Source organism: Mytilus edulis, chromosome 3 (genome assembly GCF_963676685.1).
Source record: "Mytilus edulis chromosome 3, xbMytEdul2.2, whole genome shotgun sequence".
Lineage (NCBI taxonomy): Eukaryota > Metazoa > Mollusca > Bivalvia > Mytilida > Mytilidae > Mytilus > Mytilus edulis.
The window spans coordinates 103,829,018-103,841,168 of record NC_092346.1 but is presented as its reverse complement, the minus strand read 5'-3'; the positions used below and the strand labels follow the sequence as shown (position 1 = coordinate 103,841,168).

Genomic DNA, 12,151 nt, shown 5'->3' with positions numbered 1-12,151 from the left:
AGTTCATTATAAAGGTTATTGTTAATACATGTACTCCTAATAAGGTTCATTAATTGGAACCAAAAGTTCTTGATATACTTATAAATGTGGTTTCCCTGGAATAGAGTTCAAAATGATAGAATGGGATAGTATTGAGTTTTTAAAATATATTATCTGACTAATACATCAAAAGTTGAACAGCTTGTACATTTTGAATGTTGTGAATTGTAACACAATCCTGATATTGATGCATCAGGTTTCAAATTCCAATAAAAAGGGAAAACAACAATACCATGTAATACAAATTACAAAGCTGATATCATTTTTTTCTGTCAAGTTTTGAAATTTTTCTCAGAAAAATAAATAAATTTCCTAATAAGGTAAAAGGCAACATGATAGATGTACAAACACCAGATTTGGTACAAAAGCCAATGAGAAAACTATCCAACAATGAATAAACTATCCAAATATGTTTTAAATTAGATATGCTTCTAGCTGTTCTGATCTTTGTAATAATCACAACTGTGTAGAAAAAAGTGAAAGATCTGTTTATAAAATATAGTTCACTTTTATGAACAAGGTACCATCTTTAGCTTATCTGGAGGGCAGTCCATTTGTCCCATTCAAAATGCAAAATCAATTTAACTGTCTTTTTGCAGAGAGAATAAAGGGAGGATAATTTAAAACTTTCCACGTCTTGTCTTCCACAACTAAATAAAGGAAGATAATTCAATAATGTTCTTATTTCCACAATGATTCGCATAAAGTTGTACATCTCACAGAAAAACCTACTGCTGTCTGTCTTTTGAGTCATGAAAACATTCAAATAGTAAGATTTGAATCTTAAAGTGATAATTTGATCATATTATATTTGATTTGTATTTCAGTACATTGTTCTTGGTTTGGAAAGAAGAAAAAAGACAAATATTTAGCAAAACATAATTCCATATTTGACCAATTAGATTTAGTAACATATGAAGAAGTAGTGAAATTACCTGCCTTTATGAGGAAAACATTAGTATTATTGGGTAGGTAGTTAAATTACCTGCCTTTATGAGGAAAACATTAGTATTATTGGGTTAGGTTCCTAGTTAAATTACCTGCCTTTATGAGGAAAACATTAGTATTATTGGGTAGGTAGTTAAATTACCTGCCTTTATGAGGAAAACATTAGTATTATTGGGTTAGGTTCCTAGGCAAATTACCTGCTTTTATGAGGAAAACATTTATATCGTTGGATAAAGTTCCTAGTAATATAAACGTACCTTTATGTATTATTGGAAAGGTTCCTAGTTCTATGTATTGAGGAAAACATTAGTGTAATCTGTTAGGTTTTTAGATACAAAAGTTAAGTAAATGATTTATTGTTGATTTTTGTCTGCTTAATGTCTATTTGCAAATAATAGATGCATAATCTGTCTGGTATGTTTGGCCAATGAGACAACTACAGTTTGTTTCACCTGCAAGGATATGATGCAAAGTTTCATTGCAAAAAGTAATTGATATCAATCAATTGTTAACAATATAAACATTGAATTTCTAATGACGCTTTGGTGTATATTTTAACAATATAAACATTGAATTTCTAATGACGCTTTGGTGTATATTTTAACAATATAAACATTGAACTTCTAATGACGCTTTGGTGTATATTTTAACAATATAAACATTGAATTTCTAATGACGCTTTGGTGTATATTTTAACAATGTAAACATTGAATTTCTAATGACGCTTTGGTGTATATTTTAACAATATAAACATTAAATTTCTAATGACGCTTTGGTGTATATTTTAACAATATAAACATTGAATATCTAATGACGCTTTGGTGTATATTTTAACAATATAAACATTGAATTTCTAATGACGCTTTGGTGTATATTTTAACAATATAAACATTGAACTTCTAATGACGCTTTGGTGTATATTTTAACAATATAAACATTGAATTTCTAATGACGCTTTGGTGTATATTTTAACAATATAAACATTGAATTTCTAATGACGGTTTGGTGTATATTTTAACAATATAAACATTGAATTTCTAATGACGGTTTGGTGTATATTTAAGTAAACTGACATATTATTTTATATTTGATAGGTGCTCATGGTGTTGGAAGAAGACATATAAAAAATACATTAATAACAAGTCATCCTGAGCGCTTTGCATATCCTATACCACGTAAGTTGTGTGTATATCCTTTACGACGTAACTTCATTTAGTGAGCTATAATTGCTACTGTAGATGAGCTATGAAATAAACTAAAGGTTTTTTTAAATCTTTATCATAGTTGATCAATTGTTATTTCCAAACAAATGCTCTCAAGGAGATTAGTATTTATCATATATATATATGTCGTGTACAAGTTGCGATTTTGTACAGGTTATAACATGTACAAAAATATTGTGCATGTTATAACTTGTATAATGCAAAAATACAAGTTATAACATGTACAAAAGTACCTCATACATGTTATAACCTGTACAAAATATTGCTTAAAAACGGTTTTAACTTGTACAAAATTTAAAATAAAGTAAAATATACATTTAAATTCACCAATGCATAAAGAACAACAATAAATAGGCCAGAACGTGTCTTTTTCTGTAGAGGACAATGATCACAAAGTTTCAGAAATATATGTTTCATGACTTGTGTTGGCAAAATGTGTTTTCATGTAATTGTATGTTTTATGCAGTCCATCATGGCTTAAATAAGTGTGAAACTATTTACTAAAAGCTTGCATTCCTCAATGACAATTACGTTAGATACTATATATAGTAACTAAATTCTTCCAAAAAATTTGGAATTTTTATAAATATAAACTCCATAAAAATTTAATAATTTTGGGAAATACTCCTCCCTCTCAATTTATAGCGTGCAAAGACTAAAACAATGTCGTATATGCTTACTCTGTAAAAGTAAGAGAGAGCTGAAATAGTTTTCATTGGACCACGCTTCGTTATCAATATCTTTGGATCTACTCTTCAACATTTTTGGCCTACAACATGACTTATGTAAATTTATAACTCAATTTTTGTTTATAAACTATAAGATCATTGCATGAGGCGAATGTCATTTTGATATTTTTTAAATATATATCCTCTACTTTGAAAGCATGTATTTGTGGCCTTTGGATATTGTCTGCTCCACGGGCAGGTTGTTTTTTTTTAGACACATACCCCATTTCAATTCTCAATTTTATTTGTAAACACATCTATCCTGACAATCCTCTTATGTCTTTTAGTGTCAACTAGAATGAAAGTATTTTACTATTGCTCTCAAAGTGGACACTCACAATTATAATTCATCAAATATAGATATGTCCATAGATAGTCATAAGAGGATCATAAGACAGTGTAAAGAAAAAATCTCTGTGTAGTGATATTGGATATGTTTCTAATTTTTACAAATGACTGAACTTAACCATTTGTGGTGATTAGGAAAGTAGAGGAACATAGAATAAATGTGTTCAAAGTATTAAATTTTCAAAGAACTTATTGTGTTAAAAAGAGGATATTTTACCACAAGGAGCCACATCACAAAAGGATGTTCGGGGTATGCTAATTTACGGGAAAAGTAATCTCACTTTGTACCCCGAAAATTTAACCACATTTGTGAAAATGTCACAGCTTACTAACGAGCTATCCAAGTTTACGATATGGACTGAGCTACAGGAAAAAACGTTACCATTACCGCCTATGTAAAAACAATTAAAGATATTGACCCAACTGTAGCAAAAAGGAACAAACACACTAACATGAAGGAATAATAAAAAAGTTATGAAAATGTTATTGAGGTCAATATCATCTGTTGCGATAATAGAAAAATATCCTTATTTTTTGATTTTGTACAAGTTAAAAACATTTTTAAGCAATATTTTGTACAGGTTATAACATGTATGGGGTACTTTTGTACATGTTATAACTTGTATTTTTGCTTTATACAAGTTATAACATGTACAATATCTTTGTACATGTTATAACCTGTACAAAATCGCAACTTGTACACGACATATATATATATGCTTTACAGATATATTGAAGGCATGATATATGAAGCATGAATTTGATAAAAAAAAAAAAATATAAAAAGTAAGAAAAGAGGAAAGTTATAAAATACAAAACCAGCATTCATTATGGATAGAATCTATCTTCTTTTATTAAACATAAAAATTCTATTTTTGTTTCCAGATACAACAAGAGCGCCAAAGGAAAATGAAACAAATGGCAAAAATTATTTTTTTGTAACACATGAACAAATGATGAAAGACATTGCTAATAATGAATATTTAGAATATGGTACACATGATGATGCCATGTATGGAACAAAATTAGAAACAATTAGACAAATTCATGTACGGTCACAAATGGCAATTCTTGACGTGGAACCACAGGTATATAACTTATTGAGAAACAATTGCTTGATGGGGTTGATGACTTGGACTTCTTTACGCAGACTTTCTTTTAAAGTTTTTTTTTATCCAGAAACTGATGATTTAATACATGATTTTAGTTCATATTCACATATGACAACTGTAGTTGAAATTAACTTTCCAAACCGTTTCAAATATTTTTTAAATATCTAGTTATAAAAGTTATATGTAACAAGTTTCTTCCAATTATTTTGTTATGGAAATTTGAACTAAGTCCATGTACACATGTTTTAAAGTAAAACTTACCAATTCAAGAATATTTAAATCATATTCAACTTTTGTTGAATTGTTTACATGAATCAGCACCAAATTAAAGATTACTTGTGATTAACATTAGTTGCCTTTAACAGTGATTTCACTACAACAATTCTATGAATGTGACCTTTGTGGCACAAACTGGGAATGTAATGCAGTTTAATTCCTATACAAATAATTTGTAGATGAGTAAGGCTCCAAAGTAAACAAATGAGTATGTACTGTGTTTTCCATTAATTAATCTCAACTGTAATGAAAATAGAGAAGAACTTTTCTATCATTGCTCTACCTTTATATACATGTATACTGGTCGACTGGTTGCACAGCTGAAACACCAGGCAATTTTTGGAAAAAACTTCCAAATCAATGAGCAAAATTATTGTAATCATTCAGTCATTTTGTACCTTAGAAACTTGAACTTATATTCATATGTAAAGAGGCATAGGCTGTCGGAGTTATAGTATAAATAGAATGCCAGACAACTCTACAAAAAAAAATCTAGAATCTTTACAACTATAAACTTAATTACATATTTAGTTTTAAAATATAACATAACACTTTACAGGCAATAAGAGTATTAAGAACAGGTGATTTTGCTCCAATTGTGGTGTTCGTAGCAGCACCTACAATAGCTGCAATACATGAGGTAAACATTTGTTTGGTGGTGTCAAGCGACCATGAAATACAACGGTGTTTTATTTGTAGATGTATATCCAGTCATTCAGTTTAACATCAGATTAGAATTGAAATAACTATGTCTAAATAAAATCAAAATTTGTTTTTGTACTGAATAAAATCATGAGATTGTTTGGAAACATACACATTTCTTAAGCATTCTATAAAATTATTTCAACAAATTTTTCACAAAAATTCCACTAAAGTTTATAACAGACTCTAACAGAGATATATTTTGTGTAGACTTTTGGCTTGTTTAAATGTATATTTCATTAGCTGGAATGAAGTACTTTGTTTGATACTAGAAATTGAATGATTGGATTTTTCACTAATATGTAGTATTTTTCAGTCTTTGTTTACTTTTTATGTCATTACACATTTTATTTCAGTGCATGAAGATATATTGTTTTTACACTAATACCATTTGAGAATTCTGCAAATTATCTTCTGTATGCCTTTGCCTTTTCGATGTCCTTTCAATGCACATATAAGTGCATTTTAGAATGCCAGTGTTCTCAAAAAAATGAAAGTTATTATAACAGAAGGATTTGCAGAATTTCCACTTTGATAAATATATTTATTGTCAATCATTGCATGCATTTTTATTGTCTTTTGTCATTGAAGGCTTTGAAAATATTGCGCACTGCTGAATTTGCCCCATATGTTGTGTTCATAGCAGCACCGAGGATTTTTGAAATTTTACCACATCATAAATCCAAAGATGTCAATGTAAGTGCTTGTAGAAGATTTGTCTTGTCTTGTCTTGTCTTGTCTTGTAGAAGATGTGTCTTGTCTGTTTTGTTGTAGTGATAGGTACCAGTAAGTCAGAATTTACAGACTTCAAAGTCCTGGCATGTCAGCACACCAAACTATGAGATAGTGTGTTGTAATTGGGTAAAGATTACATGAAATGCAATCAAACCTTATGTTATTGACTTGATATCTAAATCTTCCAAGGCTTATGACTATCTTTTTGATACAAAAAATATAGTGCATTGATCATAACATTCTACACATCCTATCCATGAAAAGTTCTAGAAATTTATCAATGTAATATATTCTCAGATATTCAAGTCACAAAACAATGTTACACCTTTCGAGAAATTACATAACTTTTGAAAGGTGCAGGAATCTTATATCTGTTCTAAAAATATAAATGATATCATTGTTAACAGTCATCTTTAGAAATTGGAGTTATCTCCCATTGTCCAAAATTTTAACTGAATTAAATACAACCAATGCTTTATTCAATGAAACTTTTTGTGCTTACAAGCAATTTGAATACAGTTGTTGTGAAAGATGTTTTGTATTTATATAGTGGAGTGCCAATAGTGACTGTTCATTTGTTTATAGTGGTTAAAAAATAATGCCAATGTAAATTTTAAGCTACTCTGGTCAAAATTCAGGTTTGTGTTTAAATTGGAACATACTACAGAATAAACCTTATTAAATTAAAAGAATACATGATTTAATTTTTACCATGAAGTTGACTTTTGGCACATAACTATATACATATGGAAATTTACAAGTAAGCATGCAATGGGTTTCTGGTATCAGTTTTCTTTTCTTTTTTACAAGATAGACATGCTGTTGATTTTGGTTTTATTTCTTATACCATATCTTTACTTTTTATGTATTGTTCACTTAACCCTTGAATATTAAAACATAATATAGACTTTCAAATGAATACATGTATTGGGTTAATTGTTAGCTAAGTAATCAGAATGGCCTGTTAGACAGAAAAATACATACAAGAAAATAATAAAGAGATGGATCATACCACATAGTTTATGATTAGGGATTGATAGACATTCAGGAAAATTATTTAGGGTGCATCTTGTGACAGAACAAAACCAAAATATAGCTGGTGCTAAAACACAAGACAGCTAACGCGACCAGTTAATGATTAGTGCTAAAACATAATACAGATATGATTAGATCTAATTCATGAGACAGAAAAACACACATCAGAAAAGAATGAAGAATGAATAAAATTTAACAGAGAACTGATAGGGAGAAAGCATAAGACAGAATAGAATATAACAAAAATATATTAAGGGAATCCATGAGACAGAATAATATATAACAAAGAACCAGTTGGGGAAATCACAAGACAGAATAGAATATAACAGAGAACCATTAGGAGAAATCACGAGACAGAATAAAATATAACAGCGAATCATGAGGCAGAATAAAATATGAAAGATTACAACTAGGGAGTTCAATAAGGTATCCCCCTTAGGTCACAGGGTCATGTTTAAACATTGCCTTGGGTCAGGAGTTGACTTTTGGGCAAACGGTACAGTTCTAAACTAATCAGATTTGTTTGGATTTTAACATTTTGAAAGGTCAAATTTGAAAATGTTGGATCCACTGTAAGGGTAAATCATGAAACAAAATAAAATAAAACTGAACAATTAGACAAGAAACATGAGACCAAGTCAATTATACAAAATAATAAAAAGGAAAAAGTACTTTACATCAAATTATGATTTTGCATAAGATTAATCAATACATTTCCATAATTCCCTCAAGCATAAGCATGGTAAGAAAAACGGTAAAAAAAATGTGAAAATAGGTAAATGAAGATGTGGTATGAGTGCCAATGAGACAACTCTCCCTCCAAGTAACAATTTGTAAAAGTAAACCATTATAGGTCAAAGTACAGTCTTCAACATGGAGCCTTGGTCACAAAGAACAGCAAGCTATAAAGGGCCCAAAAAATGACTTGGTGTAAAACCATTAAACAGGAAAACCAACAGTCTAATAATCTATATAAAGAACAAGAAACACTGATGAACCACATCAACATACGACAACCACTGAACATCAGGTTCCTCACTTGGTATAGGTGCAAACAAATGCAGTGGGTTTGAATGTTTCTAAGACTACATGATTTTGAGTTATAAAATAAAAACCATTTTAAGATATAGGCTTATTATTCTTATCATGATTTTATTTTGAACAAGTTTTTTGTGAGTATAATATCTTTTGTAGGTTTTTTCTCTTATATATATATACATTTTTGATATAACTGTTTTGGATTTTATTTCAGGATGTCAGTTTGGAAAAATTAGCTACCGAAAGTGATCTCTTAGAAAAGGCTTATGGACATTATTTTGACTTGAAAATTGTGAACAATGACATTGAAGAAACAATAAGAACTTTGGAACAAGCTATAGACGAAGTGTGTTCATCACCACAATGGGTGCCTGTAAGCTGGGTTTATTGAAACAGATAAAAGTTAATAATAATGCCAAAATATTTATATATCAAAAACCAAATTTTTATAAAAAGTGCTTTTTGTTCAAGGTATGCAAAAAAATGAAGGAAGTGTTATAATTGTTGATAATGCTGTTAACTGTTGACTTCTAATACGTTTTAACTAATGTTCACCAAATTACAGGAACAAAATGTTGACTTATTATACATGTTAATAATTGTTGACAAAATTACAGGGAAATGTTCATGGTGCCATAATAAGGAGCTATAGCCAAGAAATCAACAATCCATATTTGTGATATGTACATGGAAATTGTATATAAAATATCAGTAATTTTACACAGAGTTAATTTGTATACAAATTAATCACACTAATATTCAAAGGAAAAAACCTAAGCAACAGAAGTGTCTTATTATGTTATAATATTTTAACATGATAGTTTGTTTAAGACTTATGGAAAATTCATTGTAATTTCGAGATAAAATATCTATTACTCAAGTTTTGATATTTATTTTAATTTGAAATTGATATATTTTTATCTGCTTGTCAGCATTAGTCAGGCTAAAGGATTCTTCAAGACATTTTAAGGTTTCCCCTTGTTTCTTATCAAAAATACAATTTAAAAGATTTTGAATAGTTGTTAATTTCACTGGCCAAATTAAGTGAGAAATAATTTTACTGAGGAAATTTATTACTAATTACCATTAAAGCATAAACAAATTTGGTATGATTTTAGATGATTTTGTAACAAGTTTAGCTTCAGTTGAACATTATAGTTATATTAACTGAAAGTATGTAAAAAATGAGAATGTTGGTTTTGATCAGACTGACAAGTAAAAAGATGTCTGTTACTCGTAGAAACTATACATACCTAGATATACACTTTTAATTGTTTTGTCACTTAAAAGATTTTATTAGGAGAAAAAAAAATTAATTTGTGAAATGTCAATTTTTATTATGTTCAGATTTGTGTAACAAGTTTATTATTTTACATTTTAAGTTATTCTTATCTATATATAGTTCACTATGTGTATTTCTATACATAGAAAACACATATTTTCTTAAGCTGTCTAACTTTGGCTTTAACTTATTTTGTCTAAGTCATCCTGCTTACACAAATGGTTATTTGTTTATTTATTTATGTCCCTCATTAGGTATCAATCCCATAAGCCAGGCCCTTAATGCTTCTTTTCAAACAATACAATTACACTAGTATTTTTGGGCCCTTTAAATCTTGCTGTTCAATGTGACATAAGGCTCTGTGTTGAAGGCCATACTTTGACCTACAATTGTTAAATTTTTATACATTGTGACTTGGATGGAGAGTTGTCTCATTGGCACTCATACCACATCTTCTTATAAATACTTTAAAATGCTTAAATGCCAAATCTGCCTCTTTCTTATTGAATTTTAAGCTGAAGAACAAAGATTTCATGGAAAGTCAGGATTCATCATTTCATGGACTACTGATCAACATTAAGTTTTCATTGTCAAGTCTATTACTTAAATACTGTGGAATGATTGTATAGCATATATGCCCGTTGGGTAGGATTAATATGACCTTGACTTCATAGTCATGGTTTGTAGGTCAACGTTTAGTTTTTATGAGGTCAAGTCAGACACTAAAAGTAGTAGGTCATCTTTATGACCTTGACTAATTCATGGATAATTAATAATGTTAAGTTTATCCGATACCTATAATAAAACCTTGATCTAAAAGACTTTCCACAGAAAATTCTATCAATATCATTTAAGCAGGCAATACATTTCAGCATGTGTATCCCTATTGTGTTTTAAAAGAATTTTAACAGGTTGTTAAGATAGAAGTTGATATGTTAGTACTGTATTCTAGTTTACTTTGCTGCACAACACAATGATTCAAATTTTTGAATGATTTTAACTTATTTGGTTTTAACCATAGATTATTAAAGAGGTTTGATGTTGTATTAGCATTGGACCATCTTATTTCCATGGAGACTATTTAACCCGGCCCCACAGTCATGGTCTATTACCTTTGAAACTTTTGCTTAATTTACATGTAATAGTTTGTGATACGGTCAGTTTTGGGGGAACCACAAGTGATAGGTCAATGATATTTGGTATACAGTTGTATTAGCATTGTTATATCTCATATCCATGGACATTATTTGGCCCTGTACCTTCAGTCATGGTTCATTTACTGAATATTTTGCCTCACTTACATGTTCAAGTATTTCTATTTTAATTTCAACATTTGCATTAACTATCAAAATAACAAAAAGAGGGTTCGGGTTATGTAGTATTTGAAATGGCTGTCAGAATGACTTTTGAAATGAGCTTTAAAATCCTATATATCGTTTAATTTAATGTTCAGATAGTCATTTCACATACTATTTTAATTTGCTACGACTTAAACATAGAAAAAGCCAACCACTGCCCTTAACCTTATTCCATCGTGATGAAGTATATGATATAGAATAATGTGGTCCATTTCAGAATATAATTGACACAAAGAAAAGTTGTCACAATTAATAATGTACAATTTTGACATTTACACACAAACACTGAAATTAAAAAGTGTTTTTGTGTACCTGTAATGTTTTCTTTGTTGAATTGGAAAACAAGTTTTGGTAAAATTAATATAGAATGAATTATCCGATTATATGTGATAGTTATATAGAGCCAGTGAGTTGTAACAGATTAGTTAATAAAGGTTGTTATATATTTACTGCTGATATACAATAAAAATATAAATTATTCTTGTTATTTCAGAGGTCGTCCTACCTCTATTATTCTCAAAATTAACTAAGGAACATTCATTTGTACATGGATAGATATAAGAAGATGTGATATGAGTGCCAATGAAACAACTCTTCATCCAAGTCACAATTTGTTAAAGTAAACCATTATAGGTCAAAGTACGTTTTTCAAAACTGAGCCTTGGCTCACACCCTACAGCAGGCTGAAGGGCTCCAAATTTGACTGTTGTGAAACCATTCAAACGGTAAAACCAGCAGTCTAATCCATATAAACAAAAAACGGTATGCTTAGGGATATTAGATGTGGCTTGTTGCTGGAAATTGTAAGTCCTTCTACAAAAACAAATCAGTGATACCGGTACACAAAAAGATATAGTACCCATATTAAAAGATACAAACGGATACTTGAAGTTCATTAGAAGAATTATCCTGACCATTTCTAAGAGACACAATATGAAAGGTAAAAATCTTCAACAGACAAAAGCTATCAGAGCACAGTTAACCTCAAATGACAAAGATCTTAAAAATAGCAAGGTTGCCAAGGAAAAATCTCAGCACACCTGAAAGTATAAAAAAAAAAGCTTAAACATAACCTCAAATGGAAAGGAAAGTTATAAACTATGTACAGGAATACAGCCCTGCACAGAATATTTAAAACCATAAAATTGAGGATGGAAATTGGGAATGTGTCAAAGAAACAACAACCCCGATCATAGAGCAGACAACAGCCGAAGGCCACCAATGTGTCTTTAATGCAAGAAAGTCCTGCAACCGGAGGCGTCCTTCAGTTGGCCCCAAAACAAGTATGTATACTTGTTCAGTGATAATGGACAGCATACTAAACTCC

General features: G+C 29.7%; 1 protein-coding gene across 34 annotated transcripts in view; it reads left to right on the top strand.

Moving 5' to 3' along the window:
* Positions 1–11,302, top strand: part of LOC139514704 (peripheral plasma membrane protein CASK-like) — a 181,863-nt gene extending 170,561 nt beyond the window's left edge. For 26 of the 34 annotated variants that reach the window (XM_071304269.1, XM_071304256.1, XM_071304264.1 and 23 more), the window contains 5 exons: positions 867–1,007; positions 2,082–2,162; positions 4,172–4,374; positions 5,968–6,072; positions 8,399–11,302. In XM_071304269.1, the coding sequence (XP_071160370.1) occupies positions 867–1,007; positions 2,082–2,162; positions 4,172–4,374; positions 5,968–6,072; positions 8,399–8,575 (707 nt within the window). In that variant the 3' untranslated portion in view covers positions 8,576–11,302. Of the gene's footprint in view, positions 1–866; positions 1,008–1,116; positions 1,163–2,081; positions 2,163–4,171; positions 4,375–5,233; positions 5,315–5,967; positions 6,073–8,398 lie in introns of all 34 variants that reach the window. The other 8 variants (XM_071304270.1, XM_071304262.1, XM_071304251.1 and 5 more) reach the window with 2 other exon arrangements.
* Positions 11,303–12,151: the final 849 nt, after the last annotated feature.